This window comes from Ipomoea nil, unplaced genomic scaffold (assembly GCF_001879475.1).
Source record: "Ipomoea nil cultivar Tokyo-kokei standard unplaced genomic scaffold, Asagao_1.1 scaffold1932, whole genome shotgun sequence".
Classification (NCBI taxonomy): domain Eukaryota; kingdom Viridiplantae; phylum Streptophyta; class Magnoliopsida; order Solanales; family Convolvulaceae; genus Ipomoea; species Ipomoea nil.
Genome location: NW_017618360.1, coordinates 814,356 through 830,543, shown reverse-complemented (window position 1 = coordinate 830,543; position 16,188 = coordinate 814,356). Strand labels below are relative to the sequence as shown.

Below are 16,188 nucleotides of genomic sequence, written 5' to 3'. Positions count from 1 at the left end.
CGTTCCGTGCAGTTCACGCACATGATTGCGCCTCTCTTTTATACTTTTTCTCTCATGCGGCCCCACAAAAAAAAAAAAAAAAAAAAAAAAAAAAAAAAAAAAAAAAAACAACAACAACAATATCTTGTAGGCAGTCCTCAAGTCTCCTCTCTCCTCCACATAAGCTATGATTTCATAAATAAATAAATAAATAAATAAAGAGCAAAAACCATTATTGCGGTTGCTATAGGTGATCCTAGGTTTACCGTTTTTAAAATAATTACGGAGTATTATTTATGTATGTGTATTAAGAAGGTGTGTATTGTAACTTTAGTCTACAAAAATCATAATTAGATAAGCTAACTTAGGTTGTCCATAACTGATCGGTTCAAAACAAAAAAATGAAATAAATATTTTTTACCATGATTCAAATTTAAGGTGTTGTGATTTACAAATCAAATTTTTTTTATTATACGTTATGTAACGGATTTAGATATAGTTGTACACGTAATTACATGGTATTTGCGTATAATACATCATGTAATCACACGTAATTACATGGTATTTACACTATGTATATTCAGATCAACGGATTTAAATGGTATAAAATGAAATTTCATGAATTTTAATAGTATAAATTGAAATTTCATGAATGAATTATTATGTTATGGTGTTGAATTATGTACACTCATTTATTATACGTTATGTAACGGATTTAGATATAGTTGTACACGTAATTACAGGGTATTAACACTATGCATATCCAAACCAATGAATTTAAATCGTATACAATGATATTTCATGAATTTTAATGGTATAAATTGAAATTTCATGAATTATTATGTTAAGCGTTGAATTATGTACACTCAGTTATTATACGTTATGTAACAGATTTAGATATATTTGTACACATAATTACATGGTATTTGTGTATAATATATCATGTAATTACAAGGTATTTACACTATGCATATCCAGACTAGTGAATTTAAATGGTATAAAATGAAAATTCATAAATTTTAATGGTATAAATTGAAATTTTATGAATTATTATGTTCAAGTGTTGAATTATGTACACTCAATTATTATAAGCTATACATGTAACGGATTTTAGATATATTTGTACATGTAATTGCATAGTATTTGCGTATAATAAATCATGTAATGAATTGATGCATGTATACAATGGACTGAACTTAAATCATTGCCAAATAAAGATTACAATAATGCAGACACGATTTCCAAAGTGTTACGTTGTTACACGTCGGTGCTATGAAGTTATTCACTTATCATAGGGGATGTAGCCATGGTTGCTCCCTCCTTCATCCAGATCAAACGATGGAGGGGGCAGCCATGACTGCCTCCATCCTCGTCCGCAGTCATGACTACCTCCCCTTTCTTTAAAAAAAAATGAAAATAATAACTAAAATAATTTTTATATATATAACTTAACATTATAACATCATATTTTATATGAAACTTAGAAGTAACCTGTAAAAAATGTCATTTGCACAATTTTTATTTGTTGAATGATTCAATTACATATATTTTTTTTTTGTTTGATGCTTTAATTGCACAAAGTGTAAAACTTCAATGATCTATTTGATACTTTTTCAAAAATACATTTTGAAATGTCCATAAGTTGGTCTTACGGTCTAGAATCTTCTTGCATCACGAATTATTATTTTATCAGTAGGGGGGGGGATGGGGGGGGGGGTGCAAGGGTTCATATTTCTTGTATGTGACCACTGCAAAGCTTTGTCCAAACAATAGTTGTTTTATGCCATTTTCACTTGTCGGCATATTTAAAAAGAGGGGGAAAAAAGCGTAAAATCCCTCGTACACGACACACTCGCTTTTATCTTAGCAGTTCAGTTCACCGCATCCTCATTAATATATTTTGGTTGTAATTTTTGAAGAATTTTTATAAATGCAACTAAGAAAGATAAGATGAGAGTGAAAGAAAAAAACAATCAAAATTTGAAAATAATAATAATAATAATAATAATAATAATAATAATAATATTAATAATGTTTTATGCACCCAGTCCGGCACGTGTAGAGCCGTCAAAAATGAGTTTTACCCGCCGGGTCGACCCGTCCCGTACCGCCGTAGGTAGGGGACGGGTTCTTCAAATTTTGATCCGCCAGGAGGCGGGCTTTTTAGCCCGTCCCGCCTGGGTCACGGGTCCAGGCGGGGCGGGTCACGGGTTTAGCCCCCGACCTACTAATACATATATATTTTGTATATATATTTAGTATTTAATACATGTTAGTTTGGTTTGTGTAATTGTGTTAGTGTGTTATAACTTATAGGATTATAGATTTATAGGAATAAAATACTAGGTAGTTTTACTGTACGTCTATACATTGATTTTTTTTTAAAGGATATTGTACAGTGATTTTAAAAAAAAAAAAAAATTAACACAGTAAAAAAATTGATTGCCCGCCCCGCCAGCGGGCTTTGGCATGGCGGGGCGGGCCGGCCACATTCCAAGCCCGCCAAGAGGCGGGCTTTTTAGCCCGTCCCGCTATGAGGACGGGCTTTGGTGTGTTTTGGCCCGTCCCGCCCCGCGAGACCGTTTTGACGGCTCTAGGCACGTGAATCGCACACGTCTGACAAGAGTTTTTACAAGTGTAACTAAGAAAGAGAATATGAGAGTGAAGGAAAAAAAATCAAAATATGAATTTTTTTTTTAAAGTAATGTTTTATGCACCCAGTCCGGCACGTGGATTGCACGCGCCCAACTGGGCGCTTGATTTGCCAACCATGCAAGCCAAAGTGGCCGACTTTCGGGTTCATCTTTCTTGTATGTGACCACTGTAAAGCTTTGTCCAAACAATAGTTGTTTTATGCCATTTTCACTTGTCGACATATTTAGAAAAGATGGGGAAAAAAGCGTAAAATCACTCGTACACGGCACACCCGCTTTTATCCTAGCAGTTCACCGCATCCTCATTAATATATTTTGGTTGTAATTTTTGAAGAATTTTTATAAATGCAACTAAGAAAGAGAAGATGAGAATGAGAGAAAAAAACAATCAAAATTTGAATAATAATAATAATAATGTTTTATGCACCCCGTTCGACACGTGGCTTGCACACGCCCAACAAGAGTTTTTGCAAGTGTAACTAAGAAAGAGAATATGAGAGCGAAGGAAAAAAAAAATCAAAATATGAATTTTTTAAAAAAAGTAATGTTTTATGCACCCAGTCCGGCACGTGGGTTGCACACGCCCGACTGGCCGCTTGATTTGCTAGCCATGCAAGCCAAAGTGGCTGACTTTCTTTCTTGGTGGAGCTCACAATCTGACAAAAACCTTGCTCATTTACTCTCTCTCATCTACATAGATTTTAATTCTTAAAAAATCACAATACACCATAACCCACCGATGGTGATGCTCTTAGGCATTTGCTCATGACCATCTTTAACGTTTGGGAATGAGATTTGTTTAGTATTCTAATTGTCTTATTTTATTTGTTATGTTTATTATTAATGAGTCAAACTAAATATTTTCTTTTTTTAAAAAGAATAATTTATATTTTTTTTTGCGTGTTTAATAATATTTTGACGTAATTTTTAAATATATAAATTTTCTATAATATTACAAAACTTAACATTATGAGAAAATGAATTATAAATAACTTTAGTTAAACATTGTTATTCAAAACAAACAAATAAAATGGGACAGATAAAGTATTAATTCGAATTTAATAATAGTTACTCCATAGTCCGATCCAAATTATCATTGTTGACAGATATGTCCAACTCAGAGGCCACATCAGCTACTGCCACCTCAGCTATTAGTTAGGCAGTTTACATATCTTGATTTGTTGACTCTGTTGACCTTCTAAGCACTGTATATAATTCTTCTTTTCCTTTCCAGTCAGTTGTATTCTGAACGGTTGAAACTCTTTCTCTCAATAAAACAGTAATCTTCTTCTTTCTCTGCTCTCTGTCGATACCTTCATGTTGCTCACTGTAATATGGTATCAGAGCTAAGACTAACAGTGTAAATGGCGTGGACGACAGCAACGAGCAGCATCAGACCTCCTGGAGTTCCTCCAACGGTGTCTCCGGCTATCGCGATTCCGACCGGTCAGGCTCCGACGAACGGCGCGAGTGTGATTTTTGATCCTAATGATTCAGCAAGTCCCTTCTACCTTCATCCAAGTGAGAATCCCTCCCTTATTTTGGTATCTACTGTATTAGATGGCCACAATTATCATCCATGGGCTAGATCCATGGAGATGAGTTTACTTTCGAAGAACAAATTAGGTTTTGTAGATGGTACAATCTCTGTGCCGGATGTGAATGATGTGAAGTTCCCCTACTGGAAGAGGTGTAATAATATGGTTTCGACATGGATATTGCGTTCGGTTTCGACGGAGATTGCGTAGACAATCCTCTGGCTGGGAACGGCGGAGAGAATTTGGAAAACTTTGAAGGCCAGATTCAGTGAAGCTGATATATTCAGAATTTCAGCTCTACACGCTGAAATTCATCAAGTGAGACAAGGTGATTTAAGTGTGAGTGCCTATTTTGCGAGATTGAAGGTGTTGTGGGATGAGTTGCAGGTTGTCAGGCCATTACCTACGTGTAACTGTGCTCGAAGGTGTGATTGTGGATTGTTAGACAAATTGGAGAATTATCTAGAGAATGACAACTTGTCTACTTTCTTAAGAGGGCTTAATGAACAGTATGGTTCTGTTCAATCTCAGATCATGATGATGAAACCACTTCCATCTGTGGATGAGGCTTTCTTGATAGTACAACAACAAGAAAGGAGATATAACACTGGAATGGGTTCACAATTACCACACATTGGAGAAAACATAAATGGAGGCAGTGTGTTCCTTAGCCAAGGTGTAGAGGGTAATTCTGCCCCTAAGAAAACCTACTCTAATGGGAACAAGAAGCCTGTATGTAGTTATTGTGGATATACAGGCCACACAATTGAAAAGTGCTACAAGAAACATGGATATCCACCCGGTTGGAAACCAAGAAGTAGAAGCTCAGCAGCTATCAATCAACTTCAAGTTGCTACTCCTGCAAACAGTGCTATTTCCTTAACACATGATGAATATCAAATGTTTAAGCAATTGGTACAAAGAGAGGCTATCACTCAGGGATCCCCTCTGGACATGGGAACATCACCACAAGCCAATTTCATTTCTGCAAATTTTATTCCTAATCCACTGGAAGGTATGTGTTATAAACCCTCTAGTGTCAACAGGATAAATTGGATATTGGATAGTGGTGCCACTAATCATATTGTATGCCAATCATATATATTAACTGAAGCAAGGAAGGTTCAAGACATGCATGTTGAAATGCCAAATGGCACTAGGGCTGAAATCACAAGTATAGGGACAGTCCACTTCTCAGATGATTTAATTCTCCAGAATGTGTTCTATGTTCCTGCATTTCATTATAACTTGGTATCTGTCAGTGAGTTGATCAAGGGTTCCAAGTGCACACTGTTGCTATATTCTGATTTGTGTCTTATACAGGATCAAGCCCTTGGGAAGAGGATTGGCATGGCTAAATTGCAGAATGGCCTTTATCACTTGATCCAGCCCATTCCACCTAGTTCTTCTAGTATAGTAAGAAAGTTTGAGGTCAATACTTGTAACTCTGGTAGCTTATGGCATGCCAGATTAGGACATGCCTCCTACTCAAAACTGAAAACATTACAGTTGTCAAATTTAGATTTGAAATTGAATAAAGAGTTTGCTTGTGATGTTTGTCACTTTTCTAAGCAAAAAAGGTTGCCCTTCCCAGTTAGCTCTACTGTTTCTAATGCTTGTTTTGATCTTGTACATGTTGACATCTGGGGGCCCTATCATGTTCATACCATACATGGCCATAAGTACTTCTTAACTATTGTAGATGATTTCAGCAGGCTGACATGGGTATATTTGATGAAGAGGAAGGATGAGGTGAGAGCCCTAGTTCAAGCTTTTTGTGCTCTTGTCTTAACACAATTTGGAAGCAGAATAAAGTGTATAAGAACAGACAATGGGAAGGAGTTTGAGATGGACAAGTTTTATCAAGAGAAGGGAATAATTCACCAAACCTCTTGTGTCTACACCCCACAGCAAAACAGTGTAGTTGAAAGAAAGCATGGTCATATTTTAACAGTTGCTAGAGCTATCAAGTTTCAAGCAGGTTTTCCAGATTGTTTTTGGGGAGATTGTATTTCACATGCTGTCTACATCATTAACAAGTTGCCCTCTGAGGCTTTGCAAGGAAAAATCCCCTATCAGGTCTTGTTCAAGAAAGCTCCTAAGCTCAATCATCTTAAAACTTTTGGATGTCTAGCTTATGCTCTCATGATGAATGGTCACAAGTCTAAGTTTGCCTCCAGAGCCAGAAAGTGTGTTTTTCTGGGATATCCTAATGGAGTGAAAGGATACAAGCTTTATGACTTAAGGACAAAAGAAGTGTTTATATCAAGGGATGTAGTATTCTACGAAAATGTCTTCCCTTACAAGGGAACCAACAGCTCAAGTGATCAGACTGCTCATCCTGAAATTATTCTGCCTGCTGCCAATTTCATTGAGGATGCACCTCTGCCTGCTGCCACTTTCATTGAGGATGCACCTTTGCCTAGAGTGCCACCTCCCACTACCTCACCAAACAATCAGGACTTGATTGACACTGGGGAACCCTGTGAGATACCTCAGGAACAACAGCAACCAAGGAGGTCTAGTAGACAAGTTTCCAGACCAACATACCTCAAGGATTACAGCTACAATCTTCCTACTACTAGGACCTCTCCTCATACACTATCTGCTGTTTTATCTTATGATGGGCTGGCACCTAAATTTAAAACTTTTGCTGTGAATATCTTGAACATCCAGGAACCTAAATCATACAATGAAGCTATCAAACATGAGTGTTGGAGGAATGCAATGCAAGCTGAGATAGATGCCTTGCAAGCCAACAAAACATGGGAACTAACAACCCTTCCACCCTCCAAGCAGACTATAGGGTGCAAATGGGTTTATAAAGTGAAGCACAAGTCAGATGGAACTGTTGAAAGATGCAAAGCCAGGCTAGTGGCAAAGGGGTACACACAGACCTGTGGTTTGGACTATATAGACACATTCAGTCCTGTAGCTAAAATCAGTTCCATAAGAACTTTACTTGCAGTAGCAGCAGCAAAAGGGTGGCAGTTGCATCAGCTTGATGTCAACAATGCCTTCTTGCATGGTGATCTCCATGAAGAAGTGTATATGACTCTCCCACAAGGCTTTATCCCACAACATTCTGGTCAGGTGTGTAAGTTAACTAAGTCTCTCTATGGTTTGAAACAGGCTAGCAGACAGTGGAATGCCAAACTCACTACAGAACTTATTACTATGGGTTTCAAACAAGCAGTTTGTGATAACTCCCTGTTCACAAGGGGTTCTGGTGACAACTTTATTGCTCTATTGGTATATGTGGATGATGTCGTTTTGGCTAGCAGTGATGGGTCTCAAATTCAGGCCATCAAGGATCATCTCCATGCTATTTTCCAGATTAAAGATTTGGGGAACCTACGTTTTTTTCTTGGGCTTGAAGTAGCTAGAAACAAAAGGGGAATATCTATCACTCAAAGGAAATATGCCTTAGATTTACTAACTGAAACAGGCTTTATGGACAGCAAACCTATGAAATGTCCTATGGTGCAAACTACCAAACTGAGCAAAGATGAAGGCACACTGTTGGAAGACAACACTGAGTACAGAAGACTCATAGGAAAACTCCTATATCTGACCATTACCAGGCCAGATATATGCTTTGCTGTGCAACAACTCTCACAGTTTTTGGATAGACCTACTATCTTACACTTGCAGGCAGCTCATAGAGTTTTAAGATACATCAAAGGCAGTCCTGGCCAAGGATTGTTCTTCTCAGCCACTTCAAACCTCAAACTGACAGGCTTTGCTGACTCGGATTGGGCAACTTGCCCTGACACCAGGAGATCAGTTACAGGTTTTTGTATGTTTTTAGGTGGTGCCTTGATATCATGGAAGTCCAAGAAGCAGGGAACAATCTCTCGATCATCTTCCGAAGCTGAATACAGGGCTATGGCACTTGCTGCTTGTGAGGTGCAATGGCTGTTGTTCCTACTTGAGACATTAGAGGTAAAACAGGAAGGGCCAGCTGTGTTGTTCTCAGACAGTCAATCAGCTATTGCTATTGCTGAAAATCCCGTGTTTCATGAGCGCACAAAACACATAGAAATAGATTGTCATTTGATCAGGGAGAAAATCCAGAAAGGGGTCATTAAGCTACTACATGTATCTACTGAAAACCAAACGGCTGACATTCTAACTAAGCCTTTGCAGCCCTTGCCTTTTCAGAGACTTGTATCCAAGCTGGGGCTTCATTCCATCTACGCGCCAGCTTGCGGGGGGGTGTTGACAGATATGTCCAACTCAGAGGCCACATCAGCTACTGCCACCTCAGCTATTAGTTAGGCAGTTTACATATCTTGATTTGTTGACTCTGTTGACCTTCTAAGCACTGTATATAATTCTTCTTTTCCTTTCCAGTCAGTTGTATTCTGAACGGTTGAAACTCTTTCTCTCAATAAAACAGTAATCTTCTTCTTTCTCTGCTCTCTGTCGATACCTTCATGTTGCTCACTGTAATAATCATCCCACAAGAACTTGTTACAGACAGGAAACTTGGTGCTTCCAAGAATGATGAGACCCCACACGTTGCTTCTTATCCAATGTGAACAACACCAAAAGTCTAGAATTCTTAACATCAAACAGAAACAAAAGCCATGGGTCAAAGGAATCTCTAGCTCTTTAATTTTTTGTTCTACTTTTTAGTAAAACTTTAGTAAAATTAACGTCTAACTGAAATGGGGGCCACATTTCTGGACCGCCAACTCTTTTGTGCTCGCAGATAGAACTCATAGAAGTGGTAATTAATTTCAGCCACGAATTTATTTCAATTTTTAATTTTGAGATTTCTGAGTGATAATTAAGTTTCAATATATATTATTTACTACATAATATTTATAAAGTAAAGTTTCTATTGTCGTTCTCGTTTTAACTGATAAAAAACTACAATAAAATAAATTAATAATTGAAAATTTTTTTGTTACCAACTTAATTATCTAGCCAACTGAATTAAGAATTTTGTGCATGGTCTCATCGGAGGGTGCAAGGGAGCCAACTGCCAAGAGAGGTCAACGTCAAGATCCCCACTTTGATTGCCACGGCATATCCTTTTGTGGACGGTGGGAAAAGGAGAAAAGAGAGATGTGGGGGGGGGGGGGGGGGGGGGGGGTTGAGATGGTGATGAAAGGCCAAAAAGAAGAACAAGTTTGAATAGGATGGTTGGGATTGGTTTTGTGTTACTTGGAGACCAAGAGTCTTTTTGTAATAGGGTGCAGATTAAATAAATATTATTGGATGATACATATTTGTTTGTCTTGTTCTTGGACCTCCATCATTATCTCTCTACATTTTTTTTTTTCTGTAATTTTGTGTGGAGCTAGAGAGTGATGAGATAGTCAAATAAGTGGGGTTAATCATGATTGTAAACAATTAAAAAAAAATTATAAAAGTATAATTTGGACTAGCTAGTCATATATACCACAATTAAAGTATCCATTAACACAATATGCTCTTCTAGAGATTATTGTTATTATTTTAAATGTTTTTTTTTTTTGAAAAAAATATTTTTATGTTGTTGATTGGTATTACACATTTATTTATTTTTTTTAAAGAAAATTTGTCAATAGGGGAGAGATGTGAGAGGAAAGGGGTAGAGACAAAAAAAAATTAAAAAAAATCATTAACTAGTTCATGTTAAGTGTAGTTTTTGAGAAGGAAAAAAAAAAAAACACAAAAACATGTGTGTGTGTTTTTTGTTGCCTCTCTCTTCCTCCACATAAAAATTTGACAAAAAATTCGAAGTTGAATTTTACCACTAATGTTATTTTTATACCAATCAAGGAGAAATTGTTTAGTCACAATATCATGGTTTTGTCTGTCATGCAAATTTAAAGCTAAATCATATTGATGGATATAATCAATTTGAATTTTAATATAAGTTATTTAAAGTATATAATATATTTTTACACTAGAGAGAAAACTCAAAAGATAAAAGAAACAAAGGAAAAGCTACATGGCCGCGGCAAATTATGCTATGAACCCCTGTCTACCATGTGCATGGTGGACACGCGATACATTCATAATTTCTATATTGTAGATTCATAATTTCTATACTGTATATTAATAATTTATAAACTGTAGATTCATAAAATTTATAATGTATATTAATAATTTCTGTACTATAGATTCATAATTTCTGTAATGTAGATTCATAATTTCTAAACTGTATAGTTATCAAATTATGAACACATAGTTATCAAATTATGAATCTAAAGTACAAAAATTATGAATGTGCAGTATATAAATTATGAATCTACATTATAAATTTTATGAATTTACAGTATAGAAATTATGAATCTGCAGTATAGGAATTATGAATGTGAAGTATAGAATTTATGAATGTGCAGTACAGAAATTATGAATCTACATTATAAATTTTATAAATCTACAGTATAGAAATTACGAATATACAATATAGAATTTATAATCTACAATATAGAAATTATAAATATACAGCGTGTCTATCATGCACATGGTGAACACGGGTATAGGATATAACGCTCCGTAACCCAATGCCCACAACTAACAATAGAGTAATATCTTTAGGAAATTTTTCAAATTCTTACAAATAATCAACACTCAAAGTCAATGCGATCCAATCTATGCGCCTATTAACTTCACAATGTACCTACCCAACTCTATATGCAAACTTAATCTCACTGCAACATGCACCTTATACCCTTAAAGAAGATGAAAAAAAGTGTTCATTTATAATTACTCAAATATTTTTCATGACAATCAAAAAGTCAATCTCAATATTGACCAAACTATGACCCAATGTCCATCCCAAGAGCATCTCATGATAATTGACCCAAAATTCGATTATAATGCTTAGATCATCCTCAATAGTGGAAATTTTATTGTAGTTTTTGAGGAGTTGTTGTAAGTGTGATTAGAAAAGAGAATATGGTAGAAAAGAGAAGAAAAGAAAAAAAATGCTGATTTAAAAAAAAAAGGTGAAAGACCGGCCAGCAACGCGCCCAGTTGGCGCGTGCACCGCTGGGCACAATTGTAAGCTTCACGCGTGAAGCGTGAAAGTAGCTATAAATTGGTGTGGGTCCCACTATTCTGAAAAATCCCCTAATTAACATAAGGCAATGAGTTCTTCCCTCTCTTCATTATTACTCTTCCATGTTGACAACTTTTTATTAATACCTGTTCATAATCTCCTTATTGGGGATGCCCTTATATCAACACGTGCCCCATAATGAAATTTGTACAACCATTGACCTTGTGATTACTAATGATATCTAGCCAATTGCCACCACTTTCCCATACTCCATTTCCACATTAGTCTTTTTAAAATTTGCCAAAATTTACTTTCTAAATAAATAATTTTTTTGAGCAGAACTAACTAGGGAGTAAGGTCAAATCAAACATGGTAATTGAGCAATACTCCTAAGTCATGGCTCGAAAAAGGCCAAAAGAATTGTATGGACACCTCAACTGATTATAAAAGTAAAATTTATCATAAGAGATTAAAGATCGAGTCTCACCAACGATAGTGTGTAGGTAACTTTTCAAAATAAGAGAACTTATTATGCACAATAAACAAAAGTCTAATTTTTATTAATCAATTAAACCACCATAATTAACCCCTCTACAAAGACAAGACTGCAAGAATGTGCGGCCACCTTTTTGTCACAAGAAAAGGACAAAGCAGATTGCAAAACCTTTTTCCCTTTTGCAGAACAGCAAAAGTAGCATTTCATTATTTAGGGCCAAAACGTCACCAAATCCTTAAACCTTAAAAAAGTAAAAGTGCAATCACTCCTATAATGTTAAAAGGTTCAATAAAGCCCAAAGTGCATCTAATCTAACTTTATAAGATTCTTCTGCCCTGATCTCTTTTACTATACATATTGGGCCATCTGACCTGAGTATGTCTTGAAATTTTGATACTAGGCCTTAATGTACTTATGGGCCAATTTGTAAGTATTGGGCCGTTCTTTTTTCCATCCAGCCCAAAAACAAAGACCCGTTATCATTTCTAGGGTTTTTCGTATTGTATAAAAGCTTCAACCTCATGGGGTCCTAGGGTTTCTGTGCTGACTCTGTGTCTGAGAGAGAGAGAGGGAGAGGAGAGAAGACAGAGAGAAAGCATGAAGACGATACTTTCCTCGGAGACGATGGACATCCCGGACGGGGTAAAGATCAAGGTGAAGGCGAAGGAAATTGAGGTTGAAGGGCCTAGAGGGAAGCTTGTGCGCAACTTCAAGCATCTCAACCTTGATTTCCAACTCATTACCGACGGGGAGACCGGAAAAAGGAAGCTGAAGGTTGATGCCTGGTTCGGATCGCGCAAAACCACCGCCGCTATCCGTACTGCGCTCAGCCACGTTGATAATCTCATCACCGGCGTCACGAAGGGTTACCAATACAAGATGCGCTTCGTCTACGCTCACTTTCCCATCAACGCCTCCATCACCAATGGAAACAAGTCTATTGAGATCCGTAACTTCCTTGGCGAGAAGAAGGTTTCCCCTCTCTCTTTGATTACGTTCTGTTTTATTTAATGAAACTTCATCTTTCATTTATGCCCATTTCCAATATCTGCTGATAGATCTGTGATTTTCTTCATGAGTTCGCATATGATAACTAGAACAAAATTTTTCAGCAAATGTGTATACATATACTCTTTATTTATATGATGATTGTAAGTGTGGCTTGTTTTGGATTTAGATGCTTTAGTGGTCTGTATTTTCATATGCCTGTTGTATAGCGCACATATAATTGTGATTATATTGTAGTTCTTTCAATGCCTATTACTTATTCAACTTAGTTTGTCTAGCTGTTGATCTGTACATTGATACATGTATTGAGCTAAATTTCTATGATCAGTATGTGTGAAATTGAGGTAAAAATTGATTCCTGTGCATCAATTAGCATACAGGGTGTACTTTTCAGGCACAATGGTATGTCTTTTCAGTTTATACTCTGTTACTGTTTTTTTTTTCTTTGACTGGATTGTTCTTGATTTGATACTTATATATGATATTTGCATTGTTTTTAATCCTAATTTGCTAGTTGAATGTAAAAACCAACAGTGTAGGCAACAAATTTCTCATTCTTGTTCATTTTTTCAGGTCCGGAAAGTTGACATGCTTGAGGGAGTTTCTGTTGTCCGGTCTGAAAAGGTTAAGGATGAGTTAGTATTGGATGGGAATGACATTGAACTCGTGTCTCGATCATGTGCCCTTATTAACCAAGTAAATCATTTCTCTCCCTATACATATATACACACCATTGTCGATTTAGTCGGAGTAAAACTATTGAACTTCACATTTGAGGCTTACACTGTTGTTTCCTTTGCAGAAATGCCATGTGAAGAACAAGGATATCAGGAAATTCCTTGATGGGATATATGTCAGTGAGAAGGGAACCATTGTTGTGGAAGAGTAGTTAGCTAGTTTGAGAGAATAGTACAAGCAAAGACTCATCTTTTCCTCATTGTTTGCTTGCCCTTTATTATCCAAAGCAGTTTCAAAGACTAGTTTCGGCTTACTTTTGCAGTTTTTTGTTTGATTTCATATTTATTGTCACCATCAAAACATGTTTCATTGTAGTTATAGCTTCTTCTCAACTTTGGTTGTGTTGTGAACTACTGAACTGTGTTATCAAAGAAAAGAAGAATGAAATCAACTTTTTCCCTTAGCTTCTCATCCCATGAATCATGCCATGGTATACAAACCACCTTGTCCTTGTTGATTGCTGTTTGTATATTTAAAGAAAATGTTAGAACACTACCTCAAGAAACAGACTACTAATTTACTAAAATTGATAAGAAACTACTAATTGCATATGATTTTATTTGTTTGAGTGATGAGTAAAATTTGTGATCACTAATTGAGGGTGTTTGGTGTGGGATTACAATTTCACAAGGAGCTGAAATAATTTAGAGATGTTTATAACTAAAATTTGTGATTATTATTTGAGGTGTTTGGGGTGGTATCACAAAGAGACGAATTAACTTAGGGTTCTTCATAACTAACCGGTTAAGAATGATTTCATAGGGTCTTCATAACTAACCACTTAAGAATGGTTCGACGCTAGATGTTATTCGGGACTATGATTTGTTAGAATATTATAATTCGAGTAGGGATTATGAGTTGTAATTCGAGTATGTTAGATGGTTAGTTGAGTACACGTCAAATGGAGCTTACAAAATCACACAATACCAAAGAATGCATAGTGTTCTCATGAATGATACCACACATGATACAAGTAGGATCAACCTCCACTCTCTTTATAAGCAAGTTCTTGGTAGTGGAAGGATATCACTTAAGGATCTCCGTAAAAAAAGTTTTCTATTTAGGGAGAATTTTAATCTTCCAAAGAGATAGTCACTTATCAAAAGTGACCTCATTATTAACATAATTTCCAACAATGATTCTATAGCCACTTTTAACATAATAACATCCCTTAGAATCCAAAGCCAATACCAAGTGTCTTCATAATTTAGCCACCCTTAGAATCCCAAGCCAATACCAAGTGTTTTCATAATTTAGCCAAATAAGGATTTTAACGTACGGGTCACATCAATAGGCAGAAAAATATCATTTAGAATTATGCATAATAAATGAGTCAATTCAAAATAAAAAGTTCGTGAAATATGACCATGATATTATTTCCTTAATTATGTAGTCTATATTCTGCCATATTATTCTACAATTTCTATTATCATAACTAGTATTTTCACCCGTGTGATGCACGGAATAGATTTGTTGTAATATATTAATAATATTTGAATCGATATATAATTGTTTAAATTAGAACATCAAATATTATATAGTGCAATTAAAGATATGACTTGGATCGTTTATGTATGCATGCGGTGCTATAACTTTGAAAATTTTATTTATCATTGTTTAGTATTTTTTATAAATTAGACAAATGTGCTCGTTCTCTAACAATTCTATCAGTTATAGGAATGAATTGCTATGCTAATTCATTTGTATGGAAGATATATTTTTTGTTTAGATATATAGCAATTTTTTCCATTTAAAAAAAAAACATAATATCACCGATTATATTTACACATTATTGAAACCTCTTTTTAAACGACATTGGTATTGGCAACACAATATTGTCCATCTTCGTATAGAGCTAACATCTTCAGTCCATCAGGATGGGTTACTCGGGTGAAAATATATAATGGTAGAATATCACTCAATTAGTGATCCTTTTATATTTTCAGTCAATTAGTAATATCAGATTCATTTTCAGCCAATTATTCTTTTTTTTATATTTTATTTTCAGTCAATTAGAATATCAAATACAGTGATATATTTACCTAATTTTCGTTCCATTTTTAATTGATGATGTATATATTATTATTGAAATATTTTCGTTCCATTTTTAATTTACATTACTCATGTTTAAAATATGCATTTACTGTTGATGATGTAGAATATTATTATTGAAATATTTTCGTCTAATTTTTAATTTCTGTTCAATTTTTAATTAAAATACAATGATCTGACTATTTTTTTTTTATTTTAGTCAGTATGGATCATATTTATTTGCAGTCAATTTTTAATATTCATTTCCTTTTATATTTTTAGTAAATTAGTAATATTAGATTCATTTTCAGTCAATTATTTTTTTTATATATACTTTCAGACAATTAGTCAATTAGAATATAGATGCAGTGATATTTTTATCTAATTTCCGTTCCATTTTGACCGTGAGGCACAATAATAATATAACCATAATTAAATATTCGTGTATTCTATTCGGTGAGACACGATAATAATAGAATCATAATTAAATATTCTTGTATTCTATATAATTACAATGTGTTTGGGCGGAAAAATGTTAGAAGGAGGATTTTACTTTTAATTATATATATATATATATATATATATATATATATATATATATATATATATATATATATATTGTCATACAGTATTACGAATAGGAAAGTAAGAAACAATATATTTTATTAGAAATTGTGTTGTACTATTTTATAATATTAGAATAGGAATTTTAACATAGAATTATAGTACGAATAGGAAAGT

At 35.0% G+C, this 16,188-nt stretch overlaps 1 protein-coding gene across 1 annotated transcript; it reads left to right on the top strand.

Moving 5' to 3' along the window:
* Positions 1-12,196: 12,196 nt before the first annotated feature.
* Positions 12,197-13,819, top strand: LOC109194067 (60S ribosomal protein L9-like). The gene is made up of 3 exons (XM_019344930.1): positions 12,197-12,642; positions 13,252-13,374; positions 13,481-13,819. Exons 1-3 carry the CDS (start codon positions 12,268-12,270, stop codon positions 13,565-13,567), a joined length of 585 nt encoding a protein of 194 aa, XP_019200475.1. The 5' UTR covers positions 12,197-12,267; the 3' UTR covers positions 13,568-13,819.
* The last annotated feature ends 2,369 nt before the right edge of the window (positions 13,820-16,188 follow it).

Excerpts from the sequence above, each read along its gene's own strand:
- LOC109194067 (XM_019344930.1), top strand. The coding sequence starts at position 12,268 with ATGAAGACGATACTTTCCTCGGAGACGATGGACATCCCGGACGGGGTA. Across the intron at positions 12,643-13,251 it reads ACTTCCTTGGCGAGAAGAAG|GTCCGGAAAGTTGACATGCT; the intron begins GTTTCCCCTCTC and ends TCATTTTTTCAG. Across the intron at positions 13,375-13,480 it reads CATGTGCCCTTATTAACCAA|AAATGCCATGTGAAGAACAA; the intron begins GTAAATCATTTC and ends TTTCCTTTGCAG.